A 22,550-nucleotide genomic window follows, 5' to 3' on the forward strand; every position below is an offset into this window, starting at 1 on the left:
GATCGTAATGGTCTTTTCCAACCAAACAATTGATTCTATGATCAGCTCCACCTCCCAGGGAACAGGCACAAAGAGACAGGTGAAAAAGAGCTCCAGACAACCTAAGTCTGCACAGCTGCACTTGTGCTATGGTGCTGGGGAACATGGTAAACAAATATCACCTTGAGCAAGGGAGAGGTTGTGCTCAGGAGTTTTCAGGTACACTGCTCCTGCTGATTTGATGCAGTTGATCTCAACTCTGCCTGCAACTGCAGTTGAGACCATTGCCATGGGACAGCAGTCATATAAATACGCCTTTCCTTATTCTTTCTGGATTTTCCAGCTCATCTGGTTCACAACCAGTGGAGCTAGTTAACCACTAAGCAAACAACAAAACCTTTGTTTACAGAGATAAAGAACAACAAAACTAGCTGTGAAACAGGGAAGAGAAAAAGGGCTTGCTGTATCAAACAGCTCATCTTTGAAAAGGGGAAGTGTTTTAGAGGTAGGAAAATCAAGACTTTAGCCACACCCTCCCCTCCTCAAGAACAGCACAGCCCTTTAGGTGGCCACTAAAGTCATATTTAAGCAACAAGGTTCTGTTCTGATACAGATGTCAGAAATATACACTCACTCCAGTTGTGCGAGGATGAAATCCAAATTGGGTTTCAGCTTGTCACCAAGGGGGTAGTCCAGAATGTATTTTAAGTAAATCTGGAAAGAAAAAAAACAACACAACAGAGAGCAGTTACAAGAAACACTCAGGAAAGCTTGTAAAAAGGTTAAGAAGAAAATGGTGTGATGGATCAGCAAGTTTATGAGAATCATCCCTTTCTCCTGTGTGTTTAAGTTCCTATTATACAAGGTGCCAACAGTGGCTCTCTAGCTCTGTGCCTGGAACAGGATCTGCAAGACAACTGTCAGATCAGCCTTTAGGGTATTACTCTGAATTTGCACACACTTCTGTTAACAGAGGTTCTGCATCCTTCAAAACTCATCCAGTAACTATGGAAATGAAAAATTTGGTTATGCACAGCTCCTGCTGCATCTGTATCCCAACGCCTGAAATGAAGCAACCAATTCTGTCTTTGGCTGCTTTTAGCTTGGAAAGAAGGAGGAAGTTGTGGGAAAGAATAATAGATGTGTGGCAAATTCTCTTCTGCTGGGATTCAGAAAAGGGCAAGGCTCTCAGTTAGATGGGCCTAAAAACCTCCAAAGGAGGGACCATGTCACTGCTGCTGAGCAGCTCTCTGAAGGTATGCAATGGCAAGCAGTCTGTGATTCTGCTACGCATCAGTCACAAGAATTAAAGCCAGGCAGATGACAAAGGGAACAAGGATTAATAAGAAGGGAAAATAGAGTTAGGGGTTCATCACATGTCTGAGAGAGCTGCGATGGCCACATGAAGCCCTCTAGCCTGTAAGACCACTCTAAGTAAAGTAAGATGGCAGACTTTCCATTCTACCCACCTGCCTGCACTGGACTCGCACCGGCTCACTCTGACCCGTGATGGCCAGCTGGGCAACCTTCTGCAGCACATCATCAATTTCAGGGACAATCAGCTTCCTGGATAAAATAGCCTAGAAATGTGAAAGCACAGCTGGAATCATGTCATGTTGCTTGCACAGTGTGAGATGTAGTACCTGGGAATACACTGGTCTCAGGTGGTACCTTAACACTGACTTTTTCATGTCTTCAAACATAGCCAGAACAACATTAAAAAAAAAAAATCAAAAAATGTGGCTTACAAATCTGTATCTGTTTCTTTTGGAGGACACAGAATACCTGGTCTAATGACTAGGGATGTTGCTTCTTTATCAAAAACATCCCCAGACCCAAACACATCCTCATATGCATGTGTGTAAAACAGCCTCCCAAACAATTTTAAACAGCGAATACAAGTCAAACAAAAGCTTTGCTGCTTTCCCCCCACCCCATAACAGAGAAGCTTAACAGCACTCTGTGGCCTGTTCCTGACGTGCAATCATACAGTCTTCCACCAAGAGGCAGAATCATTCACAAGACAGAATCTTTCACAATGGCAGAATCATTGCCATTCCAGTGGCTCACAGAACCCATACACCTGCTGCACAGAAATACCTTGAGAAGGCCAAAGGCAGTGGCTTGGCGTGATGAATCATAAATGTCTTCTTCAGCAAAGCCCAGCAACACCTGGAGCTGTTTGCTTGTTATCTGACTCTTTGCATTCTTCACAAGTATTGTTACACACTACAAAATCAAATTGTACACTGTCAACACACATGCCATGCCATAAAATATAAACCCATACGAAAGCCTAACTGTTTATACCATGTAGGTTTGCAAAGACAAACTGCTGCTCTGAAACATGCACCTAACACTGTTTTCACCACATTTGCTTTCGTCTGGCAATTCTGAGACAAAAACTGAACATAAGCAAATACATAAATTCAGACTAGTCCTTGAAATGAGTGAGGATGCTCAGACATGAACCATGATGCAGGAACACAGTCAGGAAGAGGAGAAAATTCTTCTGGCACTGGCATTCAGCATGAATTACTCTTAATTTTCCCTTATGATCATGAAGTTGTAATTAACTCAGCCACACATTTAGGAGACATCTACAGGAAGAAACCAAACACCAAAAGAGTAGTTATTACTACTGCTAATTGCCTCCTTCCCTTGTCTCATTTCAGCTGCAAGGTTTACTCATGTTAACAGCAAGCTATTCAAGTACAAAACTGATGCTTCTCAAAAGACAGGGTGGCAACAAGATAATATTGTAAAAAAGAAAGAAGGCAAATATCCTTCTGTTAAAACACTTCTTCAGATCCAAGCTGTGCATTTTTGAGGGCTAAGTTTCTTTAAGGTTTCATCAAGGCCACATTTCCCTGCTACCCCGTGATCTCCAGACTACCTCTCCAAGGAGAGCTGCAGGAGGGATCTGCTGTTAGAAGAGTCTCATTCTACAATGCTAATCCTGAAGTAGAAAAGAGCAGAGCTGGGTCTGACTTACTTTGAAACAGCTCACAACCAGGTGGAAATTCTGGCCTTTGGCTATTCCTGTCTTGGCAAATTCTTTAAGCAAGAGGAAAAGCTGCTTGATCAGTGGCTCCAGACTGGTACTGACAGAAGGCAAAGGAAACTTTAAAATCCATACCAAGCACTGCAGAGCACCAGTTATCACCTGTAAGAAGGAGTCAAAGGACAGCAAGTGGGTGCAATGACACTGACAGAACACTTTTCTCACTATGTTACAGACATGGTCAGGCTATCTGCAACTGTGGTAAAAGGGAATTAACTAACAAAATCTACTTCTTTCAAGCCATTCATATGCAATACAAAGGGTTTTTCTCAGTTGTAAAAACACTATCTACCACTCCCTAATTCTCTAACTTTGATTTTATTAGGTAAAGACATTAACATAGTGCTGATTCAGCAGATGCCAGGAACTCTTTCTGAAGCAGAGGTGCCCTTAAGGCATACAAGTTGCTCTGCCAAAACCTCAGGTCACCTGAAAGCCCTGCTCCAAGGGACAGTATATTCCATTCCCAGGAAACTCAACAGATTCACTCCTAGGCTCACTCAAACCCAAAGCTGCCCAAAAAGGAGGGCACTGGGAATAAAGACATTAGAGTTGGATCTAAACAAACCAACAGTTGTGACAAGAGCACTCCTAGCAGCCACAGGGCCTCATTCACCTCCTCACAGATAGCCCATGATGTCTGCAAAGTCCTTGAATCAAGGTGTTCCAAAACTTGTCCATACTTGAACCTGCAGTACTAGGGGCAGAGCATTCAGTCCTCCATCAGTCACCATCAATCCTTTTCCTTGGGATATGTCCTCAAACAACTTAATCTGCACAGCTACGAAATCAGGTTTGAAAACTGGATGGCTTTCTCTTCTCCTGTAGCTCAACTGCAAGATGACATTTGTGGGCAGGACCCTTCTTAGCAGAACAGATAGACGAGACAGACTCCAGCTCAGAACTGTACCTTGACATCCATGGATTTCAGACAGTCTAGAAGCAGCTGAACAAAAGGGTCTAACATTTCCAAAACATGCTCCTCAGAAGAATTCACTTTGGACCTCTTCAGGCTCATGTGCAGCAGCTGGTGTAGAAAGCACAGGATGATCACCTTAAAGTCAAGCTGGGACTCACATAAGTCAAGTAAAGTCCCACATTGTTTCAGGTTATAGCAGAATTTATGCCATATCCCATTCAAATATCTGCAACAGGCTAAGCACTTTTTATAGCTCTGTAAGAGGCACCCCTGGAGTTACCATAAGCAAAATGAAGTTAAGGTGAGCGGCTGTGCTGTTAACACAATATATGCAGAATACCTCCCTTTGGATACTTTTAACAAAAATTTTGATTGCAAGCTTTGTATCTGAGAAGATCCTTACCCGAAGTCCTGAATCAACCAAGACATAAGTGTTAGTCCTGCTGCTAACACGTGCTTTCTGCCCTCCTCTCGTGGGAGTGGGCTGGAGCAGCAGGCAGCTCTCTGGTTGCAGCCGAGGATCTGGAGGAGGGGCAACTTTTTTTCTGAAAAGCAACATATGGCAAACGAGAATATTTAGACTTTGACCCTCTCCACAAGGCTGCTGTTGGGTGTGAAGAGAGCTGGCCTGTACTCAGCTGCTACCCATACAGCAAGCAAAAGCAGGTTACAGCCAGAACACAATGAAATAAAACAAACTTGAGAGCAGCATGACAGGTGGGACTCTCAGGCTTGAAAACAGTGTCACTATTATGAAAATAACAAATGTACACTGATTTGCATAACATCCTCATTTTTTTCTTCTAAGTGGACAGACAAAGCTTTGGTAGTTCTTCAAGTACATACAGCTCCCACAACTGTCCACTGCACTTCATTTACTGATATTTACTTCAACTTCTGATGGCTTACAAAAACTGCTCCAAGAAGCCTGCAAACAGCTGTAAGGCTCTACAGCAAGGCAGCCAGATCCAACTCTGAGCAGTCACACCACCAGATGGAGAGGAAATCTGATGATTCTCCCCAAGTTCTGCAGGAGCACTAAAGCGATAAAGTGACAGCCCACAGTTTCTCTTGTTCCCGATCCCCTGAAAATGTCCAGGACCCCAAACACCTCTTACATGTCAGTTCTTAGCTCGTCTAAACACTGCCCCTCACCCCTTCATCCAAACACCCAAATGCATATACCAGCTTACCAGATGGTCAAAAAGTCTTACTGAAGGCCTTGACCACTTGTAAGAGCAGACTCCCAATGGGAGTTCAGGAAATGATCAGTCCCATTACCAACCTTTCTCCTTGCCCTCTGACTGCCCAAATAATTCACTTACATTGAAAACAAATGAAAGCAAGCAAACTCTCAAACATTTGATCGGTTGGATTTGGGAGCTACCCTTTCTGGAAGCAAACCTCCCAATCGATAACAGACCATCTAGGTAACATCCTGGAACTCACTTTGCCTTCTCAGTGAGCAGGGGCAAGTTTTCACTGATGAGACCATGACTGAGGAGGAGGAGGGATTCTGCATTCATGTCTGAATTGAAGATCAGCCCTGTCATGACGTGACGCAGCACCTCATGCACCTTCCGGACTATCTTCAAGCTTGCGGTGCTCTCCAGAATCTGGAAAGACACAACCATGAGAGTCAAGAGGGCAAAGTGAGTGTAACCATCCGCCATCTGTCTTCAGAAATCATGGGAAAAGCCAGAGCAATTCCTCCCTCATCACCTGCTGCCTTAAGCCCTCAGCTCTCTAAATGAACAGCACCCCATTGCCTCAGCTCTGCTCAAATATCCCTCCCTTTTTCTCCAACCTCTTCTCAGACTCCAGTCAGTTCCCTTATCACCACTAGGACACTCCAGAGCTCAGGATCAAACCAGGGCTCCATTTCTGCATGAGCTTGCACTCTACTAAAAAAAAATACATCTCTGAAAAGGCAACTATTGTACATGGACAGAGCCTGAACACATTTTAGTGACATTCCCTTCATGCACAAAAGATCAAACCACAAAGCAGCCCTGCAAGACTTTGGAGGTCCAGAGTAAATGGCATTAACAAGAGTTGGCACAGGGAGAGGGCATGGAGAACTCATAGTGGGATGTTCCCTCTCTACCAGCTGGAAGCTTCCAAGAACACCATTTCCTCCCTTGGACATCAACAGCAAAATCTCTTTTTATGAGCTGGGTGCATATTGCCTTCCAAAAGAAAAATGGGAAGCCAAAACAGGATTATGTAGGAAATGTCACAGTAGTCACATGGAGGCTCTACAGTTTCTTTTAGACCATACAGAATTCAAGGGGCAATGGGCAAAAACTGGAACACCAGAAGTTCCACATAAACTTAAGGAAAAACTTCTTTACTGTGAGGGTGAAGGAGCACTAGGACAGGCTGCCCAGAGAGGTTGTGGAGTCTCCATCTCTGGAGATGTTCAAAACCCACCTGGACACTTTCCTGTGCAACCTGTTGTAGGGCTGAATTTTCTTACCTCCTTCAGTGGCAGAATCAGTTTTGTCACCTGGCCCTTTCCTATGAACTTTCCAAGAATTTCATAGGAATCATAGCTCTTGTTCTTGCGCGCTTCCATGACCTTGGAGACAATTCCCTTCACTTCCTTCTCTTCAGCTATATTCCCAAACAACTCTTGGTTGAAAATCTTTGGAAATCAGGCAAGAGACGTGAATGAGAGGAGCAAAAAAGCAGAACCAGACTTCTCCAGTAGCAGTAGAACAACACTGTTTTCCCCCACTCACAGAAAAAACCATTCTCCAGGTTTCCCACAAATCATGTCTACCTTTCCTTTGACAACATAAAACACCCCAGTTTGAGCACACCAGATGAGGAAGCTGTTCACATCCCTCATGTATCACATCCCTCTGTAGTGTTGTGATACAAGGAGCAGGACTGCAGTCATACCAAGACACCCAAATATACCCCATCTAGGTGGCCAGCTGAGCTCCTGGGGTCCTTGGACCATATTGACTAGATGTTTTCTGACTTGCTCAGCCATTTAGAGTACAGGGAAAAACATAGTTAGGTATCTTAATCTTGAATCCATTCCCTCTCAGGATGCAGGGCTCAGGATACAGCCCCAGAGATACTCTGCTACTCTACAAGGAGTCTGCTGATGCCTCAGTAGAAAAGTCTCCTTCCTTTACAGTTCATACACAATCAGCTGCGTTTGCCACCACGTTTGAGACAATCTACACAACACCTTTTCCTCCCAGAGCCTGCCCCAGACACTTCATGACACACTTTCCTTCAATCTTGAATAGCTTTTACCTCAATCAGGATATCTAAGCAGGGGTCCAAATCACCAGCACGAAGCCTGGTAGTAAGGCCCTTCAGTAACAGGTTCACAGTGAAAGTCAGCACATGGAGCTAGTGAAAAAGAAAACAAATCATGGATCATGTCTCAGCCCCCTGCACAGACCTATTTAATAATAATGGATGGGGAGACTCCCATAGCAGAGACATCACAACTCATACATTGTACTTAAGCTCTTGTTATAGGAAAAAAAATCACTGTGAAGACAAGAATCTATAGATCATCAAGCAGGATTAAGATCCCTGCCCCTCCACACACCAGCAGGAAGGCCAGAACCTCCTGTTTCCCCAGTGCTCTCACTAGTATTTTTAGGTTGTGCTAATTGTTGTTTTCACTGTTATGGGAGCCAGAAGCTTACACTATGACCCTTGTGGTATTCACATATAAAATTATTCTTAACTCAAACCACTGTGGAAAGATGAAAGAACTAATAGTCAGAGCCTCGGCTCTTAAACCAGGAAACAAGACTTAATTAGCATCACCACGTACTGTCTGTGCAGTCTCTGTGGCAACTTACCTCAGATGATGCTTGTGTCCTAATGAACTTACTGGAAAGATTCACACTAATTTTATTGGAATCAGAAATTCATCCTTCACCTCCAAATCTCAGCTCTTCACTGGGAAGATGAAGATCCCCTCTTCTTCCCTGCTTAAACTCTTAAGTTCTTTGCGTATAGACTCTCATTTGATACTTAGCATAACAAAGACTGATGTAGGGATTAGCAGTAGTACTTAGTTATATTTTACCAAGCTATTCTACCAGTGCAAAACAATTTCAGTAGCAACTTCCCTTTGGATTCTCCTCCTAACACATTAAAAAACCCCTACAGACAGCAGAAGAGGAAGAATTTTGGCATTACCTGGTACCCATGGACGAGAGTGGACTGCATCTCTTTTAAGATGTACAGAAGGTACTGCACTCCCAATACTTCCATGATTTTACTGAGGGTGTTACGGGCAATATCGCGGATTTCCTGAAATCTGTTCCTCAGAAATGTGCAGACTTTTAGCAGGATGCTGGAAATGGGGATAAGACAGCTTAGTTCACCCCCAAACTGCTACCCTAATTGATGACTGCTTTTCAGGGCTATTTTACAACTGGAGCTATACTCAAAGCCAGCCTCACAGAAAGGCTTTATAGTCACACACACACACCTACAGTCCTTCAAGACATTTTACAGATTGTCCTTTTTTTCTGTACATTATTCTCACCCCTTCTCTGCCACCCCTACCTCCGCAGCCTGCTTCAAAGCTCTGTTCTTATTAAGGACTTACCAAGTTCCTTTCAAACTTAGTTTGACAGAAGTCAAATGCTGGCAGAGGGGAACATCACTAGGAAGGTGAGTTCCAAAAAAAATATTTAAGGACTGTTAGGACAGCCCTCTTGGATTTAGCCTTGCACGCAACCACAGCTTGAAGGAGGTGCCTGCACTCATTCCCAACACAATGATCAGCATTTAAGGAGCTCTGATGGGATTTACCTTGGCAGGTTGGCTTCCATCACTTCTTGCGGAAGACACTGCATCATCCTGACCATTGCAAATGCTAATGGAACACGAACCACCTCATCATCATTCACAATGCTGGACTTCACAAGCTTATGTTCCTCGTCTCTTTTAACCTTTTTAAGACAGAGCAAGACACAATGCCCTTTTAATATAAACCAACCCTGCTTTTTCTCAACAAACCCTAGAAGAAGTCAACAAGGAAAGGTGCTGTCCTCTGCTGACTACAGAAAAGCTCAACAGCTAAAGGACACGTGGGATGAAACCCTGTGTTTTCAATAAAGAAGCTAAGCTGGGTGCTAGCAGGTGGCCAGGAACTTTTCAACAGGCTTCACAAAGTGAATGGTTCCACTTCTGTGGTTCAAGCCAGTTCTCAGCAGGGAAGCAAAGACACCACACCCACACTAACCAGAGGGTGTCAGTAATCTCCATGGCACAACAAATAGGATGAAGCCTCTTTTGTGCTTTCGGGTGGTCTCTCTCCAGTTGTGTCATGGGTTTTTTTTGTTTGTTTGGTTTGGTTTGGTTTTTTTTTTTTACGTGCTGCATTTCCCCTGGGCTCTTCGAAGTAGCACTACAACCTTCACAGTAGCAGCACAGGCCTACAAAACATCTTTCCAATGTCAACGCCTCACCTTTGCAACAATACACCTGTGCAGTTTAGGCAAGATGTTGACTGTAACTGTATCTTGAATGTGTTTGATCAGACACTCCAGCTCCTCTTTATTTCGGGGTAAGAAAGAAACAGGTTTGGTCCCTTGCTTAGCATCTTCAGATGTCTCAGCTGCTTGCTCAGGTTCTGATGGCTCCTCAGGGAGATTCTTCCCTTTGCTTTCCTCAACCACCTCCTCTTCCCCTTCACTCTGCTCCAGCTCCATGGCTTCTTCACCCTCCACCACTTGCTCAAGGTCCATGGCAGCAGCTTCTGTAAAGTAAGTGTCAAAAGCATGGGTAAATGCAGGAGGCCACAAAAATTGAGCCCTTAAAACAGGCTCTTCTGATGGCTTTGGTCTGGACAAAGCTCCTACTTGTCACAAGCAACAGCAAACAGTTACTAAGTATCAGAGTTCTTTTACTGGGTAGAGAAGCTCTGGCATGACAGTTTCTGATAATCACCCCTCAGAGCCAGGCTTAAAGCAAAGACTAGCTCTTCGGTTGAACTCCACAGACAGCTTAGCAGAGGTCAATGTGTCCGAACCTTAGAGAGGAGCCATTCACTTATATCTGAGAATTTCACAAGGCAAGAAGTACTGACAAGCACAGCTGTGAGACATCCTCCTCCTCCCTCAGAATATCCCAAGGGCTACAACATAGGTAACCACAATGGTGAAGAAGCAAAAGGTACCACTTCTTCCCATGAAATAGTGGGGGAAGCAAAGCCAGGACATACAGCACCCTGGTTAGGCTGCAGAAAACAACGAGAGCAGCCAACACCAAAGATAAAAAAACTCAGATGTGGCAGCGCATCTGGCCACCCCCCACTGTGGATGGGTGCAGACCGTGGACAACACTCCAGATTTGCATAAACATAGTCTGGGCTGTTTTGTCTTATGGAGGCCTGGGGTGGAGACGTAATGTGGAGATGGTTTTCCCCACCTATATCAACACATAGGAGGACAGTCTGCATTGTTCCTGAGGAGGTAAGTCAAAACTAGCTTTCCAATATGCACATTTTAAAAAGCTGGGACACTAAATTTTTATTAGCTTCACTTTCAGCAATTAGAGGTAGTGTTTCTACAGTCTGGAGCAGAAAGCTCACCTTGGTTCTCAATGGTCAGAAGCTGTTTTTCAAGTGTTTTGTGGTCAAAGTGAAAGGCTTCCAGTACTGTCTCTAACAAGCTGTGGAAGGAAAACACAAAAAGAGAACAGCTCTTCAGCCAAAAAGGAGAAGCTGCATAGACCAACACAATAGAAAACCTCAAGAGAGTCTTTTAAAAATTTCAGACTCAGCGACAGTGCAATTTGAGGTTTATCCTGAAATAACAACCCAGGAAATACAAACTGGTTGCTTTTCAGCTAGACCCATTCAGTGACCTACCTCACTGTGAAGTCTCACAGACAAGTGGTACTGTCTGTGAGGAGTCCCAGGAGCAGGGACAGCCTGAAAGGAGCAGAAGCTGGCATGTGCTCAGTGAGACAGCATGAGAAAGCAATGACCTGTTAATCCTTCATAGCTCAGTCACACTGAACTGCAAGGCCATGCCTACTTCCACTTGCATAAGCCCACCCCAAAGTCAGCAATCTCTCACTCCCAGAAAGAGGCTAAAATCCATGTGATGCTCCTTAAGACACTGAATTTTGCCTAGTAGTCTTTGGAGAAACCTAGAGCAGCATCGCTCACAGCACCTACCTGACTCCCAGCTTTGGACTGATCTGTCCAGTTTGCAGGACATGGATAAAATGCTTTAAGTGGTACAAGTATGCTGACCATGAGAGATGTCGGCAGACAGCTCCAACAACTTCAACCGAGGCTGTGACCATATTTTCATGCTGCCCAAAAGATAGAAATTCAGTTGCTGTTAGCATTCATGCTGCATGTTTGACTAAAGCACACTTTACTCAAAGCAATGAGAGCCTGTCTGTCTAGTGGGGATGCTTGGGATTCAGCTCTTTCAGACCTCCTCTTGATCACCTGGTAGAAAAATCATAGCTCACCAAGCAGATCTCCAGACCCATTTCTTCCAAGTATTTTCACACACATTTACCTTTTCTCACCTAACTAAATCTACAGGCTTACACGTGTGAGAACTAAAACCAGTTACAATATCTAACCACAGACGCACAGCACACTGCTGGGCTACACTGATCAACTAGAAATACACATTGTTAATCCATTTCTGATGTGAAAGAAAATGTGTTCGTTTCTTCACGAAGGTTTCAATCCACGCATTTTACCTCCCATTGGTCAAAGAGTGACTGCAGTCACCCTACTGATGGGCACAGTCTGTACGACTGCAGGTGCTGGGTCTTGTGCCTAAGCTCTAATTGTTTCAGCTTCAGAAGAATATTTCTGACAGCAAGTGAATTAGACATTTGGTTGGTATGACACTAGAAGCTCTGCTGTACTGACAGTGTGCAAGGAACTGTAAAGAAGCGTGAAACCTTGCTTTTCCAAGTCACAAGCAGAAAGTCTATCCACATTGACAGTGAAAATAATTTCACTGCATGTTTTCAATAAAATGTACAGAAAGTGCCTAACAAAATGTCACCCTTCAAACTTTAATAACAAAGCTACTAATGATTTCACAGGTTTTCAGACAATTCTTGCAGTTCCCCTGTAACTCCAGAGAAAACAGTATGTATTCCCACCTCAACTACTAGGCACAGCTTATGGTCCTCACCGTACAAATTCTGCTGCCAAAGGGTGACTAATCTCACAACTGAACAGGAAGAGAGCAGTTTGGAGGCAGAGGGAAAAAATAGTAACCTGATTACAAAAACCACAAACAAATATAACCAAGTAAAAAAAAAACCAAAACAACAAACAAGCCAAAAATAAAAAAAACCCCAAACAGGTAAGAGATCCATCTCTGAGAAACAGGATAGATGTAGTAGATATAGGATTGGGCCCAGACTGCATCTGCACTTTCCAAACCCTCTTTCTGCCATCAAAAGCAGCACAAGGCTCTTGTCTGAAAGAGGAGCGCTCACTCCACAAACCTATCTGCCTTTTAAAGTGGTTAGTCTTTTAAGGAGAATGATATACAAGAAAGGTGAAAATACTCAAATGGATGCATTCAATTTAAAAGCTTACCTTAAGCATTTTTTCATTAAAAATGGCAGTAGTAGCATAAGGCATGATGTAGTTCTGCAGGGATTTGGAAGACAGTATAAGCTTTTCTTCAGTGAGCTGCTTAGCCAGTTTCCTCAGAGCTCGTGCCCTCCTGTGGATCTGAGCCAAACATGACAGACAGTGAATGAGGTGGCTCTTGAACCACAGATAGCTACACATTCAGTAGTTCTGAAAATGCCTCAATTTTAAGTAATGACATAAACATACTACAGTCATTTCCCAAGGACAGGCCATGCCCTTTTCCTTCAGTCTCTTGGCTTTCACTAGCCTTTTGCCTCAATAAATATTCCAATTCAATGTGATATTTCACTGTGAATTCACAATCATAAGACTGCACCATCTTCAGGTATCAGACAAGGGAGGCAACTGATACAAAATGAGAATACCTGACAAAATTACAAGGAAAAAAAATTAGACTCTACACATGTAGCAATGACTCTCTCTGATTGCATCTCTGAGGGCAGGAGAAAGGTTGTATTTTCATACTGCAAGAAAAACCAGGAGACCAGGCCTTATGCAACATTTATACTACAAAGGCCTATGAATGAAAAGGGGCTGTAGAGCCTCTAGACAGAGAGTAGCAGGGAACAAGGTATTAAAAAAAATAAAAAATAAAATAAAATAAAGGACCTGTTCCCTGCCTATGTCAGAGGGATCCTTAGGACACTTGCTGACTGTGGGTTGGGTCACACACAGGTTGTAATGTGGAATTGCCTGCTCAAGGTCACAAACAATCACTTAAAATGAAAACAATTATTTTAGCTTGATTAGGAAGAGGTTAAAAACTGCTGCTAAGCCATGGAAGCATGACTTTGATTTGCAGTCACCCATGTGACAATGCCTACATCCCTTTTTTAAAAAAAACCAACCAAACCAAACCAATATCTAATGACACAGGTTTCATTTCTCTGTAAAGACAGGGCATAGATGTTTTGGAAAACATTACTCCACAGTAAAATGCTTTTGCTTTGGCAGTGGGAGAGAGCCACCAGGGAATGGCTGTTGCCTTTTACCTGCATGTGTTTCATGTTCTCAAAGAAGTCCATGTCGAGATCATGGCGGTTGGTCAACTGGACCAAATCCCGGAATTCAGGATTTGCTGGGAATGTCTGAATGAGGCAGGAAAGCAATGATGTGTAGTCCTGCTGGATGTTCTGCAAACAGTAAGCAGTGAAGGTTAAGTACCCCTCAGGTAGACTGCTACACACTCCTCAGAACAGCAGTGCTAACATTTACAGAGCGTTTCAGGCTAAGTCCTATTCTCTGGTAACAGCAAATACACTTTCTTTTGGACTGCACATAAATAAAAGACTCCTCTCCAAAGAATGACCTACAACTGAGAAAAGCTGAACAATGGCAAAGAAACACAAGACAGTGGAGTTCTGTAACTTGTTAGATTTTTGTAAGATTTCAAATTAAGGGTAAGTTTGATTACAGTGGGTATCTGTATTTCTAATCCCAGTTAACAGACTCAAAGAACTCATCTATAAGGAGTCTCACATGCCCTGGCATCCTAAAGACAGTTGGAGATGTGTAATCAGATAGCAGTGCCTTACCTCAGTCTTACTCTTCAGCCCCCTTCTCACAAACTCCAGGAGAGTGTGCTGTATTAGCTCCTTGTAGTCATCTTCTGTGTGACTGATTTCTGCCAGTCGGTGGATAAAACTGGTCAAGCAAAGGCTTGCGTTGTCACTAAGAGCCATATCCCCTAGCTGAGTGGATGAAGAAATTGTACCACATCAGTCTGGATATGACACCTTTTTCTCCCCAAAAGACTGAACAGTACCACTGGACACAACATAACAAAGCCTGTACAGACCAACTAACTCTTCAGACCCTTCCTGTAGAAATTACAGCCCTGAATTAATGGCCACCCTTCCAAACAGGAAAAATCCTTTTAGGTTTACCAGCAGGCTCACACAACCAGAACACGCTGCAACAAAAAGAAAAGCAGCCTTTCAGGAGTGTAATATGCTTTTTATACAGCACAAAATGACCAAGCAGTTCCAGGGCTCACTGACAGAAAGGTGCACTGCACTTGGGTGAGCCTTCTTGCTGCACTGTATTTGCCCTTCTGGACACACAGGTGAAAATGCAAGCGGAAAAAAATTAAAAACAAGTGTTTCTAAGACTCAAATATGCTCTCTGAATGTTTTGCAGTATCAAAAAGCAGCCAATTGAAGTAATTTGGAAGTTAGATTCATCATAGACACATGGTGCACAAAGCAAGAGGAGGAACATTCAGCCAACCTGGATGGTATAGAAGCAGTTGTGCATAACGGGGATGAGGAAGTTGATATCCACAGCTTGCATTTCTTTGATGTGGGCTGTGATTGACTGGAATGCTGACAGACGTACATCAAAGTCGATATCATTGAGATGCCGTTGATCAAAGGCATTCAGCTGAGAAAGAGCAACAAATCATTCACGAAAAAGGCCAGAAACATGACAATACAAGGTCGGGGTAAAAAAGTGAGCAAAGAATCTGTGCATACCTTAACAACATCAGTAATATACTTCAATTCACTGTCCAAATCAGATAAAGTCTAAAAGGAAACATAAAATAAAATAGTTTAAATGTTATAGTTGTTAAAAATTTGAAGAACTCAAGACTTTATCATTTCAGATGAAAAATGAAGTAAGCAACAGTATAAATAGCACAATTTTTTCTCCTGTTAGAAGCTTAACAAGAGCCATTCCTCCATAATCTTCCATAAATTGGAAGATGTGTGTTTTAAGTTTCTAAATATCTGAGTGTTTCCTGGGTTCTCCTCATGAAAAAAAAGTTATGCAAGTCACTTCAAAAAAGTACAAAACAGCCTGACTGCTATAAACCTGTGAGAGAAGAAGACAAATAAAAATAATCTTCAGGATGCTGAAAGTCATTCTTATTTCACAAAAGCAAAGAATTTGTTATGGACGAAGCCAGCTTTATTTAGCTTCTCTTATACAAAAGAATGCTGGTGATGCTCACATCAACCAGGCTGTAAGCCAAAACTTTTACAAGTCTTCTTGCAGCTCATTAATTTATATCATATGAAATTCTGTTACTTTCAGTTAACAGGTATGTAGATTAAAAAGTTTTTTACGCTCATCTACAACAAAGACAAATACTGCTGATTATTTTGTTCTTGATCTCTTAGAACAACCCAAAATAGCACAGAAAGACGTGTAAAAATGCATTACCTGAAATACCAAGCACAACTTATGTCGAGACAGTTTGTTCTGAATGACAGAAAAAAGCTTTGCCAGTGGCTTGAGAAAGCTTGTAGGGTTTGAGCAATGCCTCAGCAAGTTCTGCACTGTCTCCAGAATGTCAATCTCTGTACTCTGAAAGAAACAGGTAACTGTCAATAAATACTGAAACCTCAAAAGATTATTTAATTTCCTTGGGAAACATGGGAGTGAGCTTAACTGCTGTATTTATTCAGATCACAGATACTGAATGCTAACACAGAATTAGGAGGACATACTCAAATGCAATCATCAAAACTCTCAAGCACTTGCAACCGTTCAATAAGACGCAAGTACAGTGTTAGAGAAGAATGCCATCACGATGAAGACTTCTTTTTTGTGTCCTTCCTCAAATGACTCAAAGGTCAAGAGAACTAATAGAGCTTTAAAAAGTAGTCTTTCTTTAATCTGTGAAACAAACATTAACAGCATCATATACTTGTACGATCTCCTTGAATGGAAAACATATATGGTCACTTAATGATACAGAGATTTAAAAACCAGGAATCCTCTGTGGACAGTTAAATGACCACTTGCAAAGCAGAAGCTACAAGTTGTTGCCTACCAGCTCTTTCTGCAAACCTAAAATTTCTCATTGAGCAACTGCATGTTTTTTAAGGAAAACAAGACCCAAACCTTGATCCAAGGATTCAGGCAATCAAGCTGAATAATTGAAAGATTCATTCATTGAAGATGGGACTATATTTCTGAAAACAAGGTTTGTCAGAGAGGGAAACCCAGACAAAATAGTTTACCAATATCCTCAGTGATTGATTTATTTATCAGTTTACAAAAGCTTAAGCCATGGAGATCTCGGCTTCTTTCAATTGCAGGCCATATGGTCTGCAAGCCTGAGGAATTTAGGATTTTAGGGAAGTTTCAGTTCTGAGATACACTTCTCTACCCACAAGTGAATTCCTTAAAAGTGGAAGGAGAATAGAATAGAAGCAGGAGATATGGCAGCATGTTAATAGCACTGTACGATGTTTGTTTGTCATCCTGCAACAGACCAAAGCAGCGCTGCCCATTACATAGCAAGTACTACCTACTCAACCATATGTGTTCACATTGCTGTCCAGATGCTGTGGCTTTGGATTTGAGGTGCAGAAAATCCATAATGACGAAGAGCATTTATTTTAAACACTGCAAGGAATTTGGTGAACTGACTATAGTGGCAAAGGAGGCAAAGACTGCATAAAAACTTCTGCAGACCTTCCCCATGAAAAGGGGGAACAGAGTCAGCCTGAGCACTGACATCCCTGCAAAGCATCCAGTGACATGTACACATCAACACGCAATAAGCACAGCATGCTGAGCAGACTACAAACACATGAAGACTTGATTTCAGGCTAATAATGAGAAATGGCACATAATCACTAAGATTTTTAACTGCATCTTAAACAAATTAGTTTATTAAACCAAAAATATACATTTGGGGGGGGGAGGGGGAAGTAATTTCTACCTACCTGCTCCATATTACTCTGATAAAGGAAAGGGAGGAGAAGGCTCACAAGCACTGAGTTTTGACTCTTTTCTTGTATAAATTTGCTGATCCTGCACAATGAGACAAGGTAATTTAGTATTTTATATCAATTCAGTCACCAGTACAGAGCAAAGAAGAACTCAGTCAGCACCAGTACCATCATCACAGGGCTTTGTCACCCCATCCATCTGTACCCAGGCTAATACAGCATACCCACCAAAATCACAGTATCAGTCCAAGTATTCCGTTCCAGATGACTGCAGGCATTTCTTTACCTTTTCCTACACCCAATGGCATCGGTTTTGAGTATTAGCAATAGAAACAGCTAGAATCAATTTCTGAAAACTTTTCCCCTCAGTCACTAGCAACTTGCAAGGTCAGTGTCAGAGCCAGGTACTTTCAACTGCTCTGAATTTAAATAGTTTCAGACTTTTTAATTTTTTAAATTTTAACTTGCAAATTTTTAATTTGTTTTTTAATTTGCAACCTGTTAACGAAAAGCCTCTTTCTTCCTCCCTCTTTCCAACTTTTTAACTGTTTTGAGCTCTAAATAATCACTTACTTGGAAAGTATACTCAGCTCTTTGCTGACTTGAGCTCTATACTTCTTCTTTTTCACCTTCTCCACATTTAACATTGTTTTGCTGAAGTACTGAAGTATGGCAGGAACATGAGGCAGAACCAAGCGGCAACCTAGGCTAGGGGCCTCTGTAAGGGATACAACAGTTAGCAATACCCAACTCTGCTGCAAGCAACAGAAGGGACATCCAACCCTACACAAACAAAGGGGGGAATGCACACAAAGGAGGTTTCATTAATGGTAGAAAAAAAAAAAAAATCAATGGGAGCTATGAATGTGCAGGGCACCTGGCTGCTGGGGATATGCACCAGCACTTGCTGAGACCAAGTCTAACATGTCCGAGCTGGGACCAAAGAGAGCACACACAGAGAATAAAAGCCCTCCTCACAGATTTCAGCAACAGCCCCCATAAGTGTGGGCTTATCAAAAGATAACAAGGAGGTTCCTCAAAGGTAGTAACTGTCTCCTAAAATGGCTGGAGCATTTATAGATGCCATTTTGTTTCTTCTACCACTGCCCTCTTGTGCAAACCAAAGCTGCCATAACACAGTCACAGTGATAAGTGCTCTCCTTTCCACTATCTTTGAGTGTAACAGGTGAAAAATGGGCTCCCTGGCATCAGACACAGCACACCACCCTTCCTCTATTACCACTCAAAGATAAAAGCAATCAATGGCAGGTCGTTCTTGTCAGGGAACAGAGACTAAGAACCAGTGATACATGACCATGTGCATATTGGGGGTGGGCTTTTATATAAAACTTGATGTTAGGCTCAGAGTCAAGCCAGCAAAGCAGTTCTTGAAGCTATCCTGTCATTCAAAGCTTCACAGAAAACCAGTCAACAACACAGACAATTTCCCTCTTCATAAGAAATTTCTCCATGCTTAGGACCTTGACATTCTAATGTGGATCTTGCCAGTCACGAGACAAGCAGGATTTTCCAGTTCTTAAGCATGTCATGACAAATTTGTACACTGACTTTCCCAGCTCCACTGGGAGATGATCTTCCCTGGTATTCTCAGCCAGTGCAAAGACAACCTCAACATAATCTAATGCCTTCAAAGCACCCATTGGACCTCTCACGACTCTTATGCAGGCATACCTTCTGTTATGTCTTCAGTGACCATGACAACACAGTCAGTCACACTCAACCTGGAAACCTGCTCCGTGGGCTCAAAATCTGGGCTGTTGAGAAGGCTATCAGCTATGTCCATCACAAGATTGGATGTGGCCTCAGACAAATTCTTGGCTGACAGCACAGCAAACACATTTGACAGTATATCGCACTCTGGGTGATCTGGCTGCTGCTTGGCCAGCAAGGGGAAATACCTGAGAGAAATATAAAAAAGGCAGGCTGAAAATTTAGGTTTAGGACTTTATAATTCTTTTGTGCATAAAGTCACACAAAAAGATGACTGTCTTCCACTTAAAATGTGGAAAAAGTGCAAAAATGACAGAATGACAGTGTCACGAAAAATAGAATGAATGGAGGTTGAGAGGTCATCAAGTCCCTTTTCTTGCTTCAAGACAGCATCATCTAAACCTAACCCTTGCTTCACAGATGTCTGTCCAAGTGTCCTGTTAGTCTGCTCCTAACCTAATGATCTAACATCATTTTTCACATACCTTTGTACATAAGTTCTTCATTCCTACAAATGACATGTCTTAAAATAGATACTGGATACTTAAGCAGAGGAAAAGTAGTGAGTCTGTGGAACAGGTAAAAATCACTCAAGACAGCTGATTTGGAATTTCTCACAGTGTCTGCATCAAAAAAAGTTTTCTTACAACCTTCCATGTCAGAATCTCATGTCACAGATTCTGTACTGAACCTACCCAAATTCTTTCATAAAATAGAAAGAAATAAGGAATCAAAAAACATGAATGAAATGATATATTGTAAAACTTACTCCCCACCTCCCAAGACTAAGAAATCATGGATCAAGACACAAACATATTCTAAGAAGTCAGCCCTTCTCCTCACCCATCAGCTGGGTTTGGGCTACATACCTACTTGGCTGTTCATACATGGGAAAAGCAGCCCACTAAAAAAAGAGTAATTGCATACACTGGAAAGCTTGCTAACTGCAACTGGACTGCTATCAAAAGAATAAAAGCCTAATGGAAAAAGAAAATATGGGTTTTGACACAATTATTCATAACCTGTTAGTGTAGCATACTCCTTTTTTCCTTGAATTTTGTGTACTCAGAAGTACTCATGCTTCTTGGTGAGGAGAACACTTACCTGGGATTCTTACTCCAGGTGTGAATGAGTTTGAGCAGAAACGTTGGAGAATATTGACTCTCTGAAGCCAACCTGCAGACCTAAGGAATATAAAAATCAGACACCAATGCAACACAAGTAGGTAAAGCCACTTAGAAACCTCACTTCTAACAAACACGTCACTACAAGCTCTAATTACGCTTTTGTAGAAAAGAATTTCACCATCACTTTTCCAGCTTCCTCAATATTTGTGGAAACACTGTTAGATTATCTTACTCCTATGTAAGTCAAACGATTCTGCCCAAATCAAATCTTCATGGAGCTCCCTGGCAGAAACTCCCACTAGAGGGAGCTTCTGGATCGTGCTACCATCCATGCTCCAAAACCAAATGTCGGGAAGACAGCACTATCAGGACCACAGGAATTTTAAATATTTAACAACAAATTTACATCTTGTTCAGATTTACTCAGCATTTCCAAACACAATGCTCCCTGAAATCATTAAGTGCTTTTCTGACTTAAAGCCTGAACCATATGCTTGAACTGTTCTGGGGCCATAATAAATGTTCACCTCTTTGCCAGTTTCGCACCCTGGCCTTGAAAAGACTCCATGGACAAACCATGAACACCCAACTCCTTGCTGCTCAGCTCAGTGAAATATGGAGCTATATGCACTGCCTGGAAGTGTTTTATCTAATATTTGTCCACACACAGATGCAACACATCGCATATTGCTACTGGAAGAGCAGAGAAACAAGGTAGGGGTAAAAAAAAAACAACATCCAGAACATTCAGAGAAGCAGATCTGGGGTTTCATAGATCACAGCAGTTACTCCTGGTAGTCTTTGACAGCCTTTTTTTCCTGCAAGGCAATTAAGACTTTTGTATACTTCAAAAGTCTCAGTGGAAGAGCTCTACTGGAGTCAGCCCATCTTCCTCAGTTACCCTTTGAGTGGAGGTGATGACCCTTAAAGCAGAGATAACCCAGCAGCTGGTAAAGGCCCTTACTGCTAACCTTGGATACTGTCAGCGCACCAACATGGCCAGCACAATTTCATTTCCGATGCTGTGTGTTCTCTCGCCCTCTCAAAACAGTGTATTTTCCCACCTCAGTGGGATCTGAAGTGATCTGAATTTCTCTGATGAAGGCCACAATCCTGTGCTTTGTCACTGTGCTCACAAGGGACTCCCAGCAGGCAGGCACAAGAGCACACAGCCCACTGACAGGCCTTGCTGGGTCCTTTCTTTCCTGCAGCAGCATTTGTTTCTGCAGTCCTCTACCACAGGCCTAATAATTGTCAGACAGAAAAGTAGCGAAGTACACCTAGAAGTGACTACTGTAATTTTGCTTTCCTGAAGCATCCAGGGAAGAAGTCTGCTTCTGTGATTAAAGAACAAAGAAACGGTATCCAATTTATTCAGATGAATTAATTTGTACTTTAGGCTGTGACTTGATTATTCCAGGACTAATCAGACATGAGCAAAGAAACTTTCCTTGCACAGACACATCAGAATGCCAGAATCTGTCTGCAGCCACATCCAATCTTGTGACAGACATAGGTGACATGATGGACTCCAGTGCAGCTGGAGTTCTCTGCATGGTACAAGTTACACACAAGCTGGTTTGGAAGAACAAGAAATACTTACCTGAGGCCATACCACTGCATGGAAAACTGCATCAATCTCTTCCACACTAAAGCTGTAGGTCTCGTAATCGGAAAAAAACTCTGCCACAAGCTTGAGTCCAAGACGTCTCAAATTCTTCAGTGGATTAATCAACCTAGGTTGGATCTTTAAAAACAAAACAAAACCCTAGTAAGACCTTTGAGAACAATTACTAACTACTTGGTCTGAAATTAAACGGATGTGGATGTTGTCCACCCAGACTTTAGTAAAGCCTCCGACACTGTTTCCCACAGCACGCTCTTGCAGAAACTGGCTGCTCATGGCTTGGATGGCTGTACTCTTTGCTGAGTGAAAAACCAGCTGCATGGCCAGGCCCAAAGAATTGTGGTGAATGGAGTTAAATCCAGCTGGTGGCCAGTCACAAGTGGTGTTCCCCAGGGCTCAGTACGGGGTCCAGTTCTGTCTAATAGCTCTATCAATGATCTGGATGAGGGGATTGAGTGCATCCACAGTAAGTTTGCAGACAACATCAATCTGGGTGGAAGTACTGATCTGCTTGAGGGTATGAAGGCTCCACAGAGGGATCTGGACAGGCTGGATGCTTAGGGACATGGTTTAGTTGGGGACTTGTCAGTGTTAGGTTAATGATTGGTCTTGATGATCTTAAAGGTTTTTTCCAGTCTAGGTAATTCTGTGTGATTCTGTGGATTGATGGGTCAAGGCCAATTGTATGAGGTTTAACAAGGCCAAGTGCTGGGTCCTGCACTTGGGTCACAACAACCCCATATAAAGCTACAGGCCTGGGGAAGTGGCTGGAGAGCTGCC

At 42.6% G+C, this 22,550-nt stretch overlaps 1 protein-coding gene across 1 annotated transcript; it reads right to left on the reverse strand.

The window, feature by feature from the left end:
- Positions 1-609: 609 nt before the first annotated feature.
- On the reverse strand, positions 610-21,890 carry LOC104528430 (small subunit processome component 20 homolog; the record flags this gene model as incomplete). Its single annotated transcript, XM_010172437.2, has 25 exons — positions 610-693; positions 1,449-1,559; positions 2,080-2,208; positions 2,975-3,145; positions 3,954-4,070; positions 4,366-4,507; positions 5,412-5,578; positions 6,442-6,609; positions 7,236-7,334; positions 8,142-8,298; positions 8,763-8,902; positions 9,422-9,711; positions 10,546-10,625; positions 11,137-11,276; positions 12,541-12,678; positions 13,593-13,733; positions 14,136-14,291; positions 14,830-14,982; positions 15,075-15,125; positions 15,766-15,909; positions 17,280-17,367; positions 17,859-18,003; positions 18,978-19,204; positions 20,121-20,200; positions 21,747-21,890. Coding segments are annotated over 25 exons (3,462 nt in total), but the record flags the coding sequence as incomplete, so codon positions are not given.
- Between the last annotated feature and the right edge of the window lie 660 nt (positions 21,891-22,550).

Source organism: Antrostomus carolinensis, unplaced genomic scaffold, assembly GCF_000700745.2.
Source record: "Antrostomus carolinensis isolate BGI_N321 unplaced genomic scaffold, ASM70074v2 scaffold55727, whole genome shotgun sequence".
NCBI classification, from domain to species: Eukaryota; Metazoa; Chordata; class Aves; order Caprimulgiformes; family Caprimulgidae; genus Antrostomus; species Antrostomus carolinensis.